Genomic DNA, 15,217 nt, shown 5'->3' on the forward strand with positions numbered 1-15,217 from the left:
ATTTTCAATTTTGTATTTCTTGTGTGAAGTTTCTTTCCATACCCATTGCCCCTTTTTTCCATTGTGAAGTTTATCTTTGTCTTACCGACTCCTAGGAGCTCTTTATGTATTCTGGATATTCATCTTTTATTATGTATTTTGCAGCTATTTCCTCCCACTTGTATCCCGCTGCATAGTTTTGCCTCAGTTTTTTGGTCCTTAAAATTGGGGTAATAATACCTATCTTGAAAAATTTTAGTAAGAATTAATGAAATATTATATAATAAAGTACTTAGCAGAGTGCCAGACATAATAAATGTTATTTTATTAATAGCTTATGTGTGTTTGCTTTCATTATTATTATATAATTCTCTCCTCCTACACTTAGTCTCATGTCTGCAAGCTAACTGTTAATATCGCTGTCTCTTCAGCCTCAGCTTTCACCTTGAACTCATGTTCTTCCTGCTTACCTTTCCTTGGGTAGGTTGAGTACCTACTCTCAGGACTCCCCCTTTTCCCAGATAATCCTGGTTGGTTTTCTGTCTTCCAACAACCCCTGCCAGCCCCTACCTAAAGTTACCGCACCACGTTTGTCTTGCTTTGCTTTCTTTGCATTACCAAGCAATTTTAGGAAAAACAAACATCTACCTTGACTGATACCAAAGAGATTCATAGGAAAAAAAAACCAAACAAACAGTGAAATTTGCCTCTTTCTACTCTGTTTACTTGTTAAATGCTATTTGGGACTTGCATAGTTAGGCAAAGTCCGACAGGCCCCAGTGTGGAGAGTCTTCGGGGAGAAGGGGGAAGGTCGTCAGCGATAGCAGTGCTGGGCGTGCCTTACGGCACGTTGATGAGCCCAGTACAGAAGTTCAAGGACTAGCTTCTAGGGAAAAAAATTGCTAAAGTCTTTCAGGAAATGGAAAATATCTAAAATTTTATTTTAAAAGCTACCAGTGTATTTGTTTTAATAATTGCTTACTTAAACATTCTTCCAAAGTATATTTTAAAAACCTGCTCTGGGATGTTAGATTTATCCTGGTTAATTTGTATCTCACATATTTTTAATCTTTTTTTTTTTTTTCTGTTTTGAAAAAGCACACGATGTTGAATTCATATATGCATAATTTTAAAGTGCGTTATGTTTCGTAATTCCATTACAGTTAAAATGTTTATGCTTAATAAGGGTTCAGGATAATATTGAAAACTCAAGATTTAGGAATGATTTTTTAATATGAATGGTTAACCGTTAAAAGATGGTAGATTTAGAAATGAATCTACTCACTAGTTTAAAACTATGTTCATTCATTGATTTACTCATAAAACATTTGAGTGGCTGCTGTGTGCCAGTTCTGTGCCTTAGCTCTTAAGATTGCAAACATGAATAAGATTCAGACTCAAAGAGCTCACAGTCTAATGCTATTAAAATAGTTATGGAGACTAAGAGTCTAATCGGAGGAATATAAAGAACCTAATCTAAAACAGAACATGGATCGCTTACAGGCTGAGGCAAGTTCCCTGCCCCTCTCGGAGCTCTGAGATCCTCAAACAGTGTTCCCTCTCAGGGTGGTTGTAGAGGAGATCTAGGAGAGATTACTCACAGGAAAAGTTGGAAGAAAGAGGGCCCCTCCTGGATTGAGAAGGCGAGGGTTTTCTCAGGAATTTAGTATTTGAAGAGGAGATGGAAAGGATAGGTCACCGTTTTGGTAAATATTTGCAGAATATTAACAAAACTCATATCTAGAGACTAAAATAATTTCAAGCTAAAATTTACCAGTCACTAAGTTATTAAAGACTTTTTCCAAAAACAACTACCATATTTTGGAAAGTGTTTACTTAATCATGTTGACTCATGTTTGACGTTAAAATATTTTAAATATGTATCCAGTTGTGGATGCCTCTTATCTGATGAGTTCATCTCCTCCGCAGTTTCGGTGTCTGAACTGCTCAGCTTCGCAAGTCTGCCCTCAGGATGGCCCTTTGTATCAGGTAAGAGGCACTCACGACTGTACATATGACCCTATGATGCCTGCCTGCCACAAAGGTGACTGCTTTCACCCCAAACTCAAGTTCCTAAGACATGTAACTTTGCAAAACTAAGACTTACTTGAGCTACAGAACTTCGTCTTTTCAACTTATATCCCCAAAGTTTCCCATTATTTTAGTTCTCTTGAATTATCTACTTAATTTTGCCAAACTAAAAATGAAGTTATAAATGTTAAGGCCATTATTTATGCCTCAGGAATTTTTAATAATTACCGGTTTCAGCCCATGAGAAATCTCTGCTCCGTATTGGATCTCTGCTCTATACTTAACACTTCTTTGTGTGTGTGTTTTTTTAATTAATCATTCACCCACAAGTGAAAGATAAAATGCCAGATTAGGTGAAGCTAAATAACAGCAACAGCTAAATGCAGTTGTGAGCTTGCTTACTAGGCCCTGTCCTAAGGACTGTACTTGAGTTACCTCTTCTAGCGCAGAAATGATAGTGAACTGATTTAGTAACGCACTGAGAAAACGGGAACATACCTCTGAGAAAAGTTTATCTAATATAAGTACATTTTAAAAATTTGGAAAACAGAAGAGACTAAGTGTAGAATAGTAAGGATTACTGTTGAGTATAGAGATGATCTATGATCAACCTTAATCCATGGATTAACCATGGCATTTCTTAAAAATCTCCATTGTTCTTTTATCCCAGAAATTAAAGTAGTCTTCATAATTATTTCCTTGGAGCCAAGAAAGGAGAATTGTAATTATATAACAAACTTTACTAGCAGACTTACCTCTGATGTTGCAATTTTAGGGTTGGGACAAATAAATATATGTTAAGTATTAGAAGAACCACTTCAAATCAAAAATGTTAAATTAGCATTTTATCTAGAATTTCCCTCAGTCTCATTGTCAGTGCTGTGATTGTGGAAATCCCCACACTGTCATTAAAATGTGTGTTTCTTAATACACACTTTTTAAGTCCTGTTGTTTTTAGTAATGGAATAAGCACATTTAGCAACTATAAAGGCCAATAGAAAATCATTTGGAGAAAAAAAACTCATCCTTCTCCTCATATTATGCAGTTGAGGGTGAGGGGTGAGTAAATAATTTAACTGAGCTGGTGAGAGATGCGTAGATGTTTCAGCTGACTTTAGCTTCACGGCTGATTTGGGGATGAATTGTAGTGCTGCTCCTGCCTTTAGTTATAACTCATACATACATGGCTTTTTGCTTTTACTCTTGGCACTGATGTGTATTTATTTCCTGAGAAATAAAGATATTCTTAAACTCTGATCTAAAGTTTTAGAGAACTAGAATAAGACCAAATTTTCAAAAATCCACACACGCTTCCTTTTCTTACTTCAACACTTCATTACAGAGTATAGTCCTGTCAGAACATCTTTAGCCAAAAATCACCTAGAAAATTTCAAGGAAAAAATTATCACTATTATAAGAAAGTATTATATGTGTAGCTTTATACTATTACATGTTTTAATTTTGTGAAAATTTCATGAAATAGACAGTTTTCTAGGAAAATAATAGTGGACCAACATTCACCCAAGAAGAAAATGTAAATCACTAAATTATGGAAGACGTAAAAAAAATTAAATTACAGATACCTAAATATAACACTACTTTTAATGGTCACGTTCTCTCATATTTTCAAGGAATAGATCATTCTCATTCTAAATTGGTTTAAGTCATTGAAAAAGATGGAATTTTTCCAAATTCATTTTACAAAGGTAACATAATCGTGAAAGCAGAAACTGACAGAGAACCTGCAATTAGAAAACGAGTATCAAATCTTATTTTGAACATAAAAACAAAGATGGTAAATAACATACTAAATATACTAAAATAATATGCTAGAAGAATAATAAACCAAGACTAAGTAGTATTTTTATCAGAAATGCAAGAATGGCTTCATGCTGGGGAGAGGGAAATTATATATATATATTATATCCTAAAAACACTAAGTCAGATAACTACTAGTAGATGCTGAAAAGGCATTTGATAAAATTTGATGTTAAGTCCTAATTTTTCCTGCAAGCTTCTTATTTTGAAAATTTTCAAAACAACAACAAAGTTGATGTAATACAAAGGAATATCATTTACTTTTACTTAGATTTACCAATTAACATTTTGCTACATTTTTTGCCCCCCTTTCTCCCTCTTCCTCTTCTCCTTATCTTGTTCATCAGTTTATAAATATATCTATTGTTTCTTTACAGAGCTGCTTGAAATTAAATTGCGCGTATCATGACAGTCGACCTCTAAATACTTCAGCGTATGTTTCCTAAGATCAAAGACCTTCTCATATGTAACCACAATCCCACTTTGCACACAGGAAATTTAGTACATTAAATGTTATAGTGATGTCAGTTCTTCCCATAATTAAATTATGAAGTTTAATATAGTTTCAAACACATTTTTACCAGATTCTTGTTTAACTTGACAAAGTCAGTCATTCTGAAGTTCATCAGGAAATATAACTTGGTGCCTCTGGTCAGTCCCATTTTTAAATGAGTAATCACGGGGCACATGCATGGCCACCTACTGAAATGTATTTTAAAGCCAAAGTAATTAAAAGCCGGTACTATCTTAAACATAGACACATGAATAAAAAGAATAGCTCAGGAACATGAATCTATCAAGAGTATTTCAAATTAGTGGAGGGTAAAAAGATTAACAAATATCTATTAAGCCCTTAATTATGCACTGGGCAATCTTCTAGGCCCTGGGAACACAGAAGTAAAAAAAAATTCATTTCCTTCATGGAACCTATACTCTAATGATAACAGATGAAAGATAAATGAGTAAAATTTATAGTGTTAGAAGAAAAATTAAAGTAGATAAATAGAATATTTTAGATAAGATAGCCAAGAGAAGACCTCTTTGAGTTGGGGATTTTTGGTCAAAAAGAAGTGAGAGTAATAGCTGTGTGTCTATCTGGGGTAGGGCCCTCTAGGCCTAGGGCACGCAGTGCAAAGATCCAGAGATGTGGTCGTGTCTGGTGGTTTGAGGGCTGCAAGGTGGCCAAGGGCCTGGAGCAGAGACAGCAGTTGACCGGGGAATCGGGGAACTTGGAGCATATATGTTGGGGTGGGATGCGATCTAGTAGGGTTTGTTTTCAGTTAATTGTACTGAGACTTTTGGTGGTGGTGATGGGGTGGGGGGATTCAATCCATACCTCCCATTATAGGTGTTTTTCATGGCTAAAATGGTACACATTAAAAATGATACCATCAAAGATCAGGAAGAAAACATGGCTAACTAACCTCAGAGTGAGGATGGCCTTTCTCATCGTACTTGTAAAAGGAAAGAAAACAAACCAAGTTGACTACTAATACTGAAAAGTACATGGCAAAAATGCCATAAATAAGGAATATTTGCAATATATGACAGAAAGATTTGCTGCCCTAATATGTAAAGAATCCATACAAATCTGTAGGACAGGGTTCACCTTTCCATAGAAAAATGAACAAAAGACATGGTAAGACAAATCACAAAAGAAGGAAACACAACTGGCTAGTAAACATATAAAGATGGTTAACTTATTTAGAAGTCAAAATGGAAGAAGAAATAAAATACTATTTTATGCTTATTAAATTTCCAAATTAAGAGAGAGGAAAGGAACAGTACTCATTATTGATGAGGCTACTGAAGAATGAGCACTCGTATTTCTTCCAGAAATGTAAAAATAGGACAACTTTCTTAAAGTCCAGTGTGATAGCATTTACCAAAAAGCCTTTTAAAATGCTTATGCTGTCTGAATCAGCAGTTCTACTTCTAGGAACCAATCCTAAGGGTGCAGGGGAGATAGGGTGGGGAGTGGGGAATAGATCATTGGGTCACAATAAATTTATAATAGCAAAAAAAAAAAGAAATTAAAATATACAGTAAAAGATTTGTTGATAATTTATTGTACATTTCTATAAAGGTATCATATGTAGCCTTTAAAAATGATCACGTATTACCATGTTAAATACTGTAGAAATAAGTTTACGAAATTTTTTTAATGGACAAAATTCTTTTATGGACAAAATTATTTCCCAAACAATATGTGTAGCGTGATTCCAGTTTTAAAAAGAAAAATAATGTAGACAAAAAGACTAGATGGATGTACATTAAAATGACTCTGGTGGTTATCTTTGGGTGTGGGATTTAAATGATTCTCCTTTTTTTCTTGGTGGTTTTCTATATTTTCTAAATCTAAAACCAAGTTACTTTTATGGTAAATAATTTATTTTTTAAGAAAAAGAGTACATCAACCAGTCAATTTTTATCGTTTTCTAAAATTATCACAATGTGAAATATATATACTTTGGAAGTATGGATTCTTTTAGTAAATGACGAGAGCGAGGACTGGCAGTCTCCCCTCAGCGCAGTCCCGTGACACTAACTAAGAGGAGCGATAGGCCACGTTGCATTGCAGTGCGTGCAGTGCCATTTTACTGCAGAAGGCAAGCTGAAACACAAATAGGACTTAAGGTTTACCTTAACCATTTCCAGTTTTGTAACACCAATAATTCTTAAACTTCACGTTGTCATAGGACACACACACATACAAATGGTTACTTGGAGGAGAAGACAAAACCATTTTCAGCCAAAAACTGAGAAAATCCCAACCACTGACAACCAAGCCATTTTACTTCCCTCTCTTCCTACATCCTAGTAGAATTGGTGATGGATTCTTCTATGCATGATGAATAGATTTTTGAACAAGTGACTTAATTATTTGCAGAAAGTATGCAGATTCAACAGGAATGGAAAGCAAAGCTAGAAAGATTATTATAATGAGAGGCAAGCTCTGGGTTGGGTCAGGTAGGATGGGAAGTAGTCAAGTTAGGTTAATACGATGTCTAGGTAGCAGTCTCCAACTCTGCCTGAACTTCAGAAAACCCACGGAGTTTTGTGAAATACAGATTTCTGTGTCCCACTCACAGATATTCTGATTCAGAGGGAACAGAATAAAGTTTAAATAAAAACAAGGAAGCAAAATTTAACCACAATAGATTTAGACCATGGAAACCCTGAGAGACTGTGACTTTTACTCCAGTCCTTAGAAAACTGTAGGGCATCACCTTACTTCTTCAGCTGGGAACAGCAAGATCTAGGAATTTTTATTCCTACCCTCCAGTCCAACCCTGAGCTGAATGGTGAGAGAGACTTCCCAGGATGTAGCATAGCGATGACACCTACAGAAACAGTCATTTTCAGGGTTCTGGAATCTCAGTCTACCACTTTTGTCTATAGGAAAGAAAGACAGGATTTTTGCATTCACCTACACAGAGACAAGGGGGAAAGCAAGTCAGTAGCCATCTCAGCCCTTTCTTGTTTTCATAAAAGTAGCTCCTGGAAATTTAGTTTTAAAAAGGGGAATCTGCACCTTTAAGAAAAGGAAAACCATTGGTTCTTCAGACCCTTTCTGACTTTGATGTTTGAGTTCTATGTGATATGACAAAACAGAGGGTAAAAAAGACGAAGTAGCAGTGTGGCTTTTACCACAGGAAGCTGTTTCCTCTATAGCGCTGTACGTTGATGTATGATACCTTCCCTACGTAGAGCAAAACCGAAGGACAGTCTGAACCATTCAGTTATATAATAGTCAAGTCCAAATATTTAGTAGTATCAACTATTGAAAGGAGGCGGTTTCGTCTAACAGTTACTTGTTTTTCAACATTTTTAAAGTGACAGGTAAGTTTTAAATCCTAAAAACAAGTGTCAAAGTTAAGATGTGTGATTTGTAAACACTATCCCAGTTTTCCTAGATTCATAGCAGGAGGTCTTTGTTAATTCGTGACTCAATGGGCTCTCACAAACAGCAGCCCTGACGGAGTCCGGCCTGCGGGCTTGTCTTGTTCAGCCCCACAGGTGACTGCAGGTGAGAGCTTTCCATCCTCCACAGGCCCTGCCTCGCCCTAAGTATTAACATTAGTACTATTCACATATGCAAGCAGTATGACATCTGCAGGCCTTCCAGCTTGACCTTTGTTGCCAGTTATGGAAAACTTGACTGATTCTAGAAAATAGTAGCCGTTTAAAAATACAGTCTTAATTACAACCTCAATTGTCACAATCACCAGTACCAGGAAATACTGTAAGCTATAACTGCACATTCTTAAAGTCTTTTATGTATAACCTATATTGTTTTTATATCAACAGTCTTATTCATCATCTGCTTTTATTTTATAGTCATACCCCATGGTATTGCAGTATCGACCAAGGATTGATTTTGGTTAGACCACGGGGCCTAGATCCCACTGAACGAATCCTGCACTACGTGTTTACTCATCGACAGACTGCACAGTGAACGGCGTGTGGACTGGGGGGGCACAACCAGACTTGCAGCATGCGAATAAGGCCATTGTCTGTCTCTAGATTGTCAGTTGCATTTTTGTTGTTTCTATTAAGAGCAAACCAAGTGCCATTCTGCTACTGAACCGTCTGCATAAGGTATCTGTGCTGTCTCACAGTGTACAGTACAAGTCATGGTTGAAATCAGTTAGGTGTGCAGCCACGATCCAGCCTTCTGAATATTTTGCTTGCCTGTCCCAAGACTGTCCCAGTGTTTGATTACACTAGTAATATGGCTCGATCTTTGTGGTGTTGCAGTTTTCACGTGCTTACTATTTGATTAATTCTTGTTTAAATAGAGTGCTGTACAAGGAACTAATAATTATTATATCTTGAAATTATTTTGTATGGGAAATATATTTAGAAAAGTGGCCCTTGAGCCACTGTCCTGTTCTCAGTAAGCTTTTTGTGTGCAAAATAGTTCACTCTTGAGTGTGCAAGTCCTTTGGGGAAGAATTCCAATTGTTCTTTACATTAGAGCACATTATAATTGTAGGCATTTTGAGTCATCTGTCTGTGTAGTCTACCAGTCGCACAGGGAGGGCCTGTTCACCCTCCAGAAAACGTATGTGACTTCTTGGAGAGCTGAAGTGAGATTCACAACCATTTGAAATGTTGGCAGCTGATCACACTTACTTCTAACAAAATTAATGTGTAAGTGAGGTTAATCCTTCATAATGCCTTATGACGAGCGGGTGCTGCTTCATGAAATGTCATCGCCGTCATGTAGCCCCCTTTATGTGTGCATTGTTATACTGTGGCTCTTATCTAATGCAGTGCATTGTTTCCCTTTTTCAGTTGGCCTTAGGTGTGTGTCATTGTGGCATGCAGAAGGTTATGATGGTTTAAGTATTAGGATTTTTAGAGCAGGTGACATTAGCTATTTTATGGATTTCAAAAATCTCAAAGCAATTGTAGATTAAAACTGTTAGTAACCTGTCACATTTCCAAACCATATGCATAAAATAGAAAAAATGCAGTGTAATAGATAAATATGCTAACCAGAATTAATGGTTTGAGGATATTTCATTTTAGATCCTGTAGTAATCAGGGGGAAATGGGATTATTGTTTTATACATAAGTTCTTTAAGGTCAGAGCTATGATAATGTCCTTGAGTTTGCATTTTTTTTAAGTCTTCCATTCATTCTGAGATGAGTCTGCAAGTCAGAAAAAGTCTTGTCACCTTAAATTATATGAAGAACTTCATTTTAAACCTCTTAACATTTACATTATTTTTCATAAACTTCTTTGGAAATTAAGTTTTAGTAATACGCTTTGAAACTTAGGCCTATTTCCTCAGTTTCAAAGTTAACCTCTGAAATACTTAGGAAATAATCTTGAAAGTTAGGAAAAAATATTTGTTCTAGAAATCTGACATGAGCACAATCTGTGTGTTACACACATAGTTTTTATACTGTCTACATAGTAGATGTGCTACATTTTCCGGTAAAATGTATCACAAGGTAATGCCTTCTGAATCTCAAAATGCTTCTTAGAAATAAAACAGTGTACGACCAAGAAACACATACAAAATACAGCTAAATCTTGATGCATTTCACAATATAAAAGGCTGAAACGTCATGATTATCTTTTCCTTATATCTTTAAGTCAAAAAGTCTAAAGTTTTCTGTTGTTTTTGGCCTGACTTTTGTGAAAAAGGTTATGGCAATACTTTTAAAATTTCACTTTGTTAGACTGTGTTTGTGCTTGGAGGGGCTCACAAAGAGAATTTTAAAGGCAGATTTTTGTTAACTCTTTAAAAACGGTTGGCACAGACCATTACCCTAAACCAGAAACTGAATTTACTCCCCAGCTACAGAAATTATTTTGCTACACTGTCAAATGCAGTTCCTTGACATCCTAAAGAAATTTTTAGATTTCTTGTAAACTTGTCACATCTAGGTCAGTGATTACTTATGGAAGCTGATTTTAATTAACTCAAAATAGAGAGTGCATTTTAAAAACCACAAATGAGACCTGGATGTTTTTGGGTCCCCAGACAAAACTTGCTGCCTTAAATGAGTTTTATATACGTGATCTCATTAAATTTGGCTTGTTGCCTCATCTTATGTAATGTCACTATTTTCCAAGGAAATATATAGGAAGCAGTTGTGGAATTGAGAATACTTTTATATAAAATTTCTTTATTTAATGTTAATATATTAACACTTTTATTGAAATGCAATGGAATATGTGCCAAAACATGTGATGAAAACCTTGCATAAAGAAGGGCATCAGTTATATGGGGAAAGGTACACGTTTTATGATGGTCCTGAGTAATGTGGTATTACTATTAGAACCACAGACTTCTTCATATATATTCAACTATGGTTTTCTAAGTATGGGACTACTTTCATGTCTAGTAATACACTAATCCCTAGTTAATTATCCCCTGAGTCAGGTTATGGAATTTGTAAGAAACGAGGTACAGAAAAATTTACAGGCAAAAACAACACAGGTGGTTAGTTTTACAAACTTGGGGTGCTAGTAAGATAAACTCCTTATACAAATAGCCTATAGGAATAATCATCTGAATGCAAAATTGGAAAATAAAACTAAATTAAGTTTTTCTTTAATCTCTTGTTTCTTAAGCAACAAACTGAAAGAACTTTACTTCCATAAAAGATTTTGTAATCTGTTTTCTCTGCTTTAGATATCATAGATGTACAAGGGTCAAGGAACCTTGGATCTAAAGAAGGCCTGTGCTTTATTTATAGATATCACTTTAACGGAAGTAATCACATTAGTTAACAGAAAAATCCAAATATGGCCCTTTCTCCAGATTAACAGAATACTTTTAAGAATAAAAACAAATAAGCTAAAAGATTCACTGATGAGGTAGTATTAGGTCATTCAGTCTGGGGTCCAGATACCTTGGGGTGATGTCTTTTAACTACTTTTAGAAAAGTATTTTTCTTTATGCATTAAAAATCTGTCCCATATTAATATGCCACATTTTATAAATGTAATGAGTTTGCTCAACTTATGTGTAACTTAAAATGATTCTTTAAGGGGAAAAAAGTATGTTATATAATATTGTGAACTGTTTAGCTTTATTGAACTATTTAAGAGAAAGTGCCTCATTGCTAAAGTGCATTTCTGTTTTAGATTTACTGCATAAATTTTGGGTTTTCTGTCCCTGTCTCTTATCAATGGTTTTGTATCTAAATAGGCTCTTGTAAGTTAGAATAATCTCTTTTTGAAAGATTTTCATAAGAAAATAGTTATCACCAAAGACATTTTACTGTTAATAACCATGTTAGAGAGACAGCTTAACTGTTTGGAGGTTGGAAATTTTTAGACTGCAAGTTACTTTTATATAATTAGGCAATAACCTTGAGTAATTGCTAAAATATCACCAAAGAAAGGCTTTAAACTTAATTTTCATGGTAAGATCAATCAAATGCAGGTTTTTCTTGCAATAATCAGAACATACTTCCTTTCAGCTATGTTTCTTGTTTTTCCAGCACCATCTGACAGATCTTAGGAAATCCTCAAAGGTGAAAAAGAGATTAACACAACAAAAAGCCTCCCTCTGGATGAAAAGTGGGAGAAATACATACTTTGAAAAGAAAATGGAAATTGAGATTTTAAATTCTAATTTGAGAAGCTTTTTATTCCATGGAGGCGATACAGACTAAAATTACGCTTATTTAGTTCCTGGGTTCTTAGTAATATGAGAAATTTTATTAAAGACAGACTTTGGTAAAAGTGCAGACATGCTTACTTGTAATAGAAAATAGTGCATTCTGTTGGATTCACATAAGTAAATGCTTTTTCTGTATTCAAAAGCAAAATTTTCCTAAAGGCCTGTGGTTTTGTTTTTTTTTTTTTTTTTTAAGTGACTCTTTGTCTTGTTTCTCAGCAATGACTTTGTTTTTAGAATCTAGCCATACAGCCAAATTCGGCAAGATAAGCCCCAGATAAAGAGCATATACACCAGGTTAAGCCCTGTCCTCACACCGATCTTTTGGGGAGCCCATGCTGTGGGCCACCTCAAGTAAAGCTCACATTATGAAGTCTTCCTGACAGGCCACCTGGTAAACCGCATTGGATCGGATAAAGATGGATGCATTCCATTATATACTCTGGTTTACCATAAGGAGTTTTCCAGCAGGCTATGCTTTATACCAGTGAGATATAGATATTGGTTGTGGGAATTACAAAAATGAGTGAGTTTGCCGTAACTTTAATTTTCTGGGTTAGAAACATAAAAACATGAAATGCTATTATTTTAAGATACATACCTATCCCTACAATAAGGAATATAACATGTCTGCCAAATCTGGTTTATAAAAATTGAAAAATATTAAATATACTAGAAACTCAAACCCTTTGAAAGCACAAAATAACCAACTAGTTCTGGATTTACTTGATATACCTAGTTCAATAGTTGAAATAGTTGTTGAAAAAAGTTCAGATTGAAAGTTCATTAAAATGTACTCAAATATACATTACAGGGTTTTCATAGTTTTTTCTTAAAACAGTGGCATTTTCCCAAATAATTTAAAAGTGATTCTCTTCCTAATGTAATGTAGTTTTCACAAGTAGTGTGTTTATTTGCTATCCTTACTGTATTTTCAAATAGAATTAAAATGCTCGAGCACTTCCTTTTCAGAAAGTTACGAAATTAAACAAAAATAAATTATTTTAAATGCTCATTAGAATGTGTCTGAATACTTGTTATGCCCCTTTCTCTAGGATTCAAAACTTGAGTCATTATTCAGAAATGCTTTTTAATTTTAATTACCTTTAAATCTAGAATCAAGTGAAACATACTAAATACTGGGTCCAGTTTTCTTCCATCTTTCAGAGCTTCACGGAATAAGAAACTAATCTAGTACAAACTGAAGATTAAATATTTCTGGGCAGTGCAGAGATAGTGAATAGATTATGTATCCGTGGACTTCACATCAGTCCAGCAGAGCAGGAGCTCTGCACGTTAGAAATGGAATGGGATCAGCCTAACGTTGTTTGGGGTTGGTTTTCTTTCGCTGTATTTTTTTGAATGGGGGTGGGGGCCCAAGTGTCCTTATGAAGCTGTGGTCGACAAGAGCTTGTGGGGGGAGCACCAGTGTTCTGCTGCGTTCCTGCATCTGGCAACACAACAGCAAGCACCAGTTTTCAATAGAGTAGCCCTCACTTTAAATAAAACCATCATAGACTATATTGTACAGTTATGTTGCTAATTTTCCTCTGAAATATAAAATATTTTAAGCTTTTTTTTTTTTTTTTTTTGGTCAAAAGTGGTAACATCTTAATACAAATAAAAACCTTTTTGTGGTTGTAAGATTTAGCTTATAAATCATTCAAATTGAAGTGAAAGATTACCAGGTCATTGTTAATGACTTAGTCTATTAAGAATATATGTATTTTTGTAAAGGAAAAGCACTTGTAGATATTTAATCAGTACTATTTGTCTGTTTTGCAGAAATAAAATGCCGCTTAGAGATTCTCTTTAAATATTTTTTATTTTTGTGCTCAACTGTATTTTCTGTTGATCTATGGAATGTTCTGTACAAAGCTGTATGGTTGTACTGTTGGGCTAGACACTTTTGTTTTTTAAGATCTGGACTTAGCCAAGTATATTTGACCATGTTAAAAATAGTATCTTTGTTATTAAAATTTTGATTGCATAATTTATTGCTGTCTGTCATTCTTCATTATCAGTAGTTGCAGAGCATAACCTTCATTTAAAAGTTTCCATTAAGTATTACTGTAGCAAATTTTGTGAATATCTGTTGAATGTTTGAGACGATAAACATTTTCTAAAGATTTCTGAACTGTTGACTTTTAAGATGGCAGACTGGCCCTCGAATAATACTTGAGGTGTGTGTCCACATACACTTTAGAACAATTTCTTTTTTTTGTTAAATTAATCTAATCCAAATCGTCTTCTGAAAGTAATTGAGTACCAAAGAAAGGCCCAAGTGATTTGAAAGACAGTCTGCTTTCTTCAGCTCCTTAGGTAACAGCTTTGTTTCATTAATAACTTCCCTTGTGAATCCTAGTTGGGCTGAAGACATTCGAGTCAGAAGGTTGCGATGATTCATCTCTCTGCCCCATTGTTACAGTGCCTGCAGCTTTGTCTTAGGTTAGTGACACCATGGAGGTGGCTGGAGACCCCAGGCGTTCAGCGAGGTAGGAAAGCAGCATCCTCTGAGCAAAACTCCCTTCACCTTTTAGCATCACCCTTCGCAAGGCTGTTGCAGAGTGGGGAAGAACTTGGGAGGACTGTGCGTGGAAAGTGCTCAAAATGTAGCCCATTTTACTTTTACCCCATGTTAGGGGCCAGAACAGGGGAAGGCCTCAGGGAAGGCTGGAGGACACAACCAAGGAAAAAAGGAAACAGTTCTCTGACCTGCTAATCAGTCTCTGCCACGCCTCCACTTGAGAACAGAGCCAGTTTAGCCAGTTCTTAGCGTTCTGTCAACACAGGCTCAGCTCTGAGCTTTTCACCAGTTTCGAAAGTTATGGAGGAGTCCGCACCCCAGCTGAGTTTAAGAGCCAGCCTCTGCTTGTCTTGTGGCCGAGGAATTTGCTGACAGTATTTTGCTGGAAGCCATGTAGAGCCCTGCTTGCCACCCGAACCCCTGCTGTGGGATTTGGGGTGCCAGGGTTACCATCAAATGGAGAATCACGCCCAGAAGGAAGAAATAGCAAATGATCGATCACCCCCCACCTCCCACCAACCAAAGCCCTGCTCCTACCGAGCCCAGTTCAGATCCTATCAACTCCAGTAAGCTGAGCCAAACTTTCTCCTTCTTCTGTACCACTTAGCACTTTTATCACAACCACAGTAATTGATGTTTGTTTGTCCTCCCATTAGATTATGAGCTTTGAGAGGGATGTTGACAGTCATTGTGGTATATCCTCACCCTCACA

General features: G+C 35.7%; 1 protein-coding gene across 7 annotated transcripts in view; it reads left to right on the forward strand.

Moving 5' to 3' along the window:
• The window catches only part of PCGF5 (polycomb group ring finger 5), a 115,997-nt gene extending 102,026 nt beyond the window's left edge, over positions 1–13,971 (forward strand). For 6 of the 7 annotated variants that reach the window (XM_068548191.1, XM_068548192.1, XM_068548195.1 and 3 more), the window contains exons 9-10: positions 1,909–1,968; positions 8,170–13,971. In XM_068548191.1, coding sequence (XP_068404292.1) covers positions 1,909–1,968; positions 8,170–8,217 — 108 coding nt within the window. In that variant the 3' untranslated portion in view covers positions 8,218–13,971. The remainder of the gene's footprint in view (positions 1–1,908; positions 1,969–8,169) is intronic. The other variant, XM_068548196.1, reaches the window with a different exon arrangement.
• Positions 13,972–15,217: the final 1,246 nt, after the last annotated feature.

The sequence above is a fragment of the Eschrichtius robustus genome, chromosome 7 (genome assembly GCF_028021215.1).
Source record: "Eschrichtius robustus isolate mEscRob2 chromosome 7, mEscRob2.pri, whole genome shotgun sequence".
Classification (NCBI taxonomy): Eukaryota; Metazoa; Chordata; class Mammalia; order Artiodactyla; family Eschrichtiidae; genus Eschrichtius; species Eschrichtius robustus.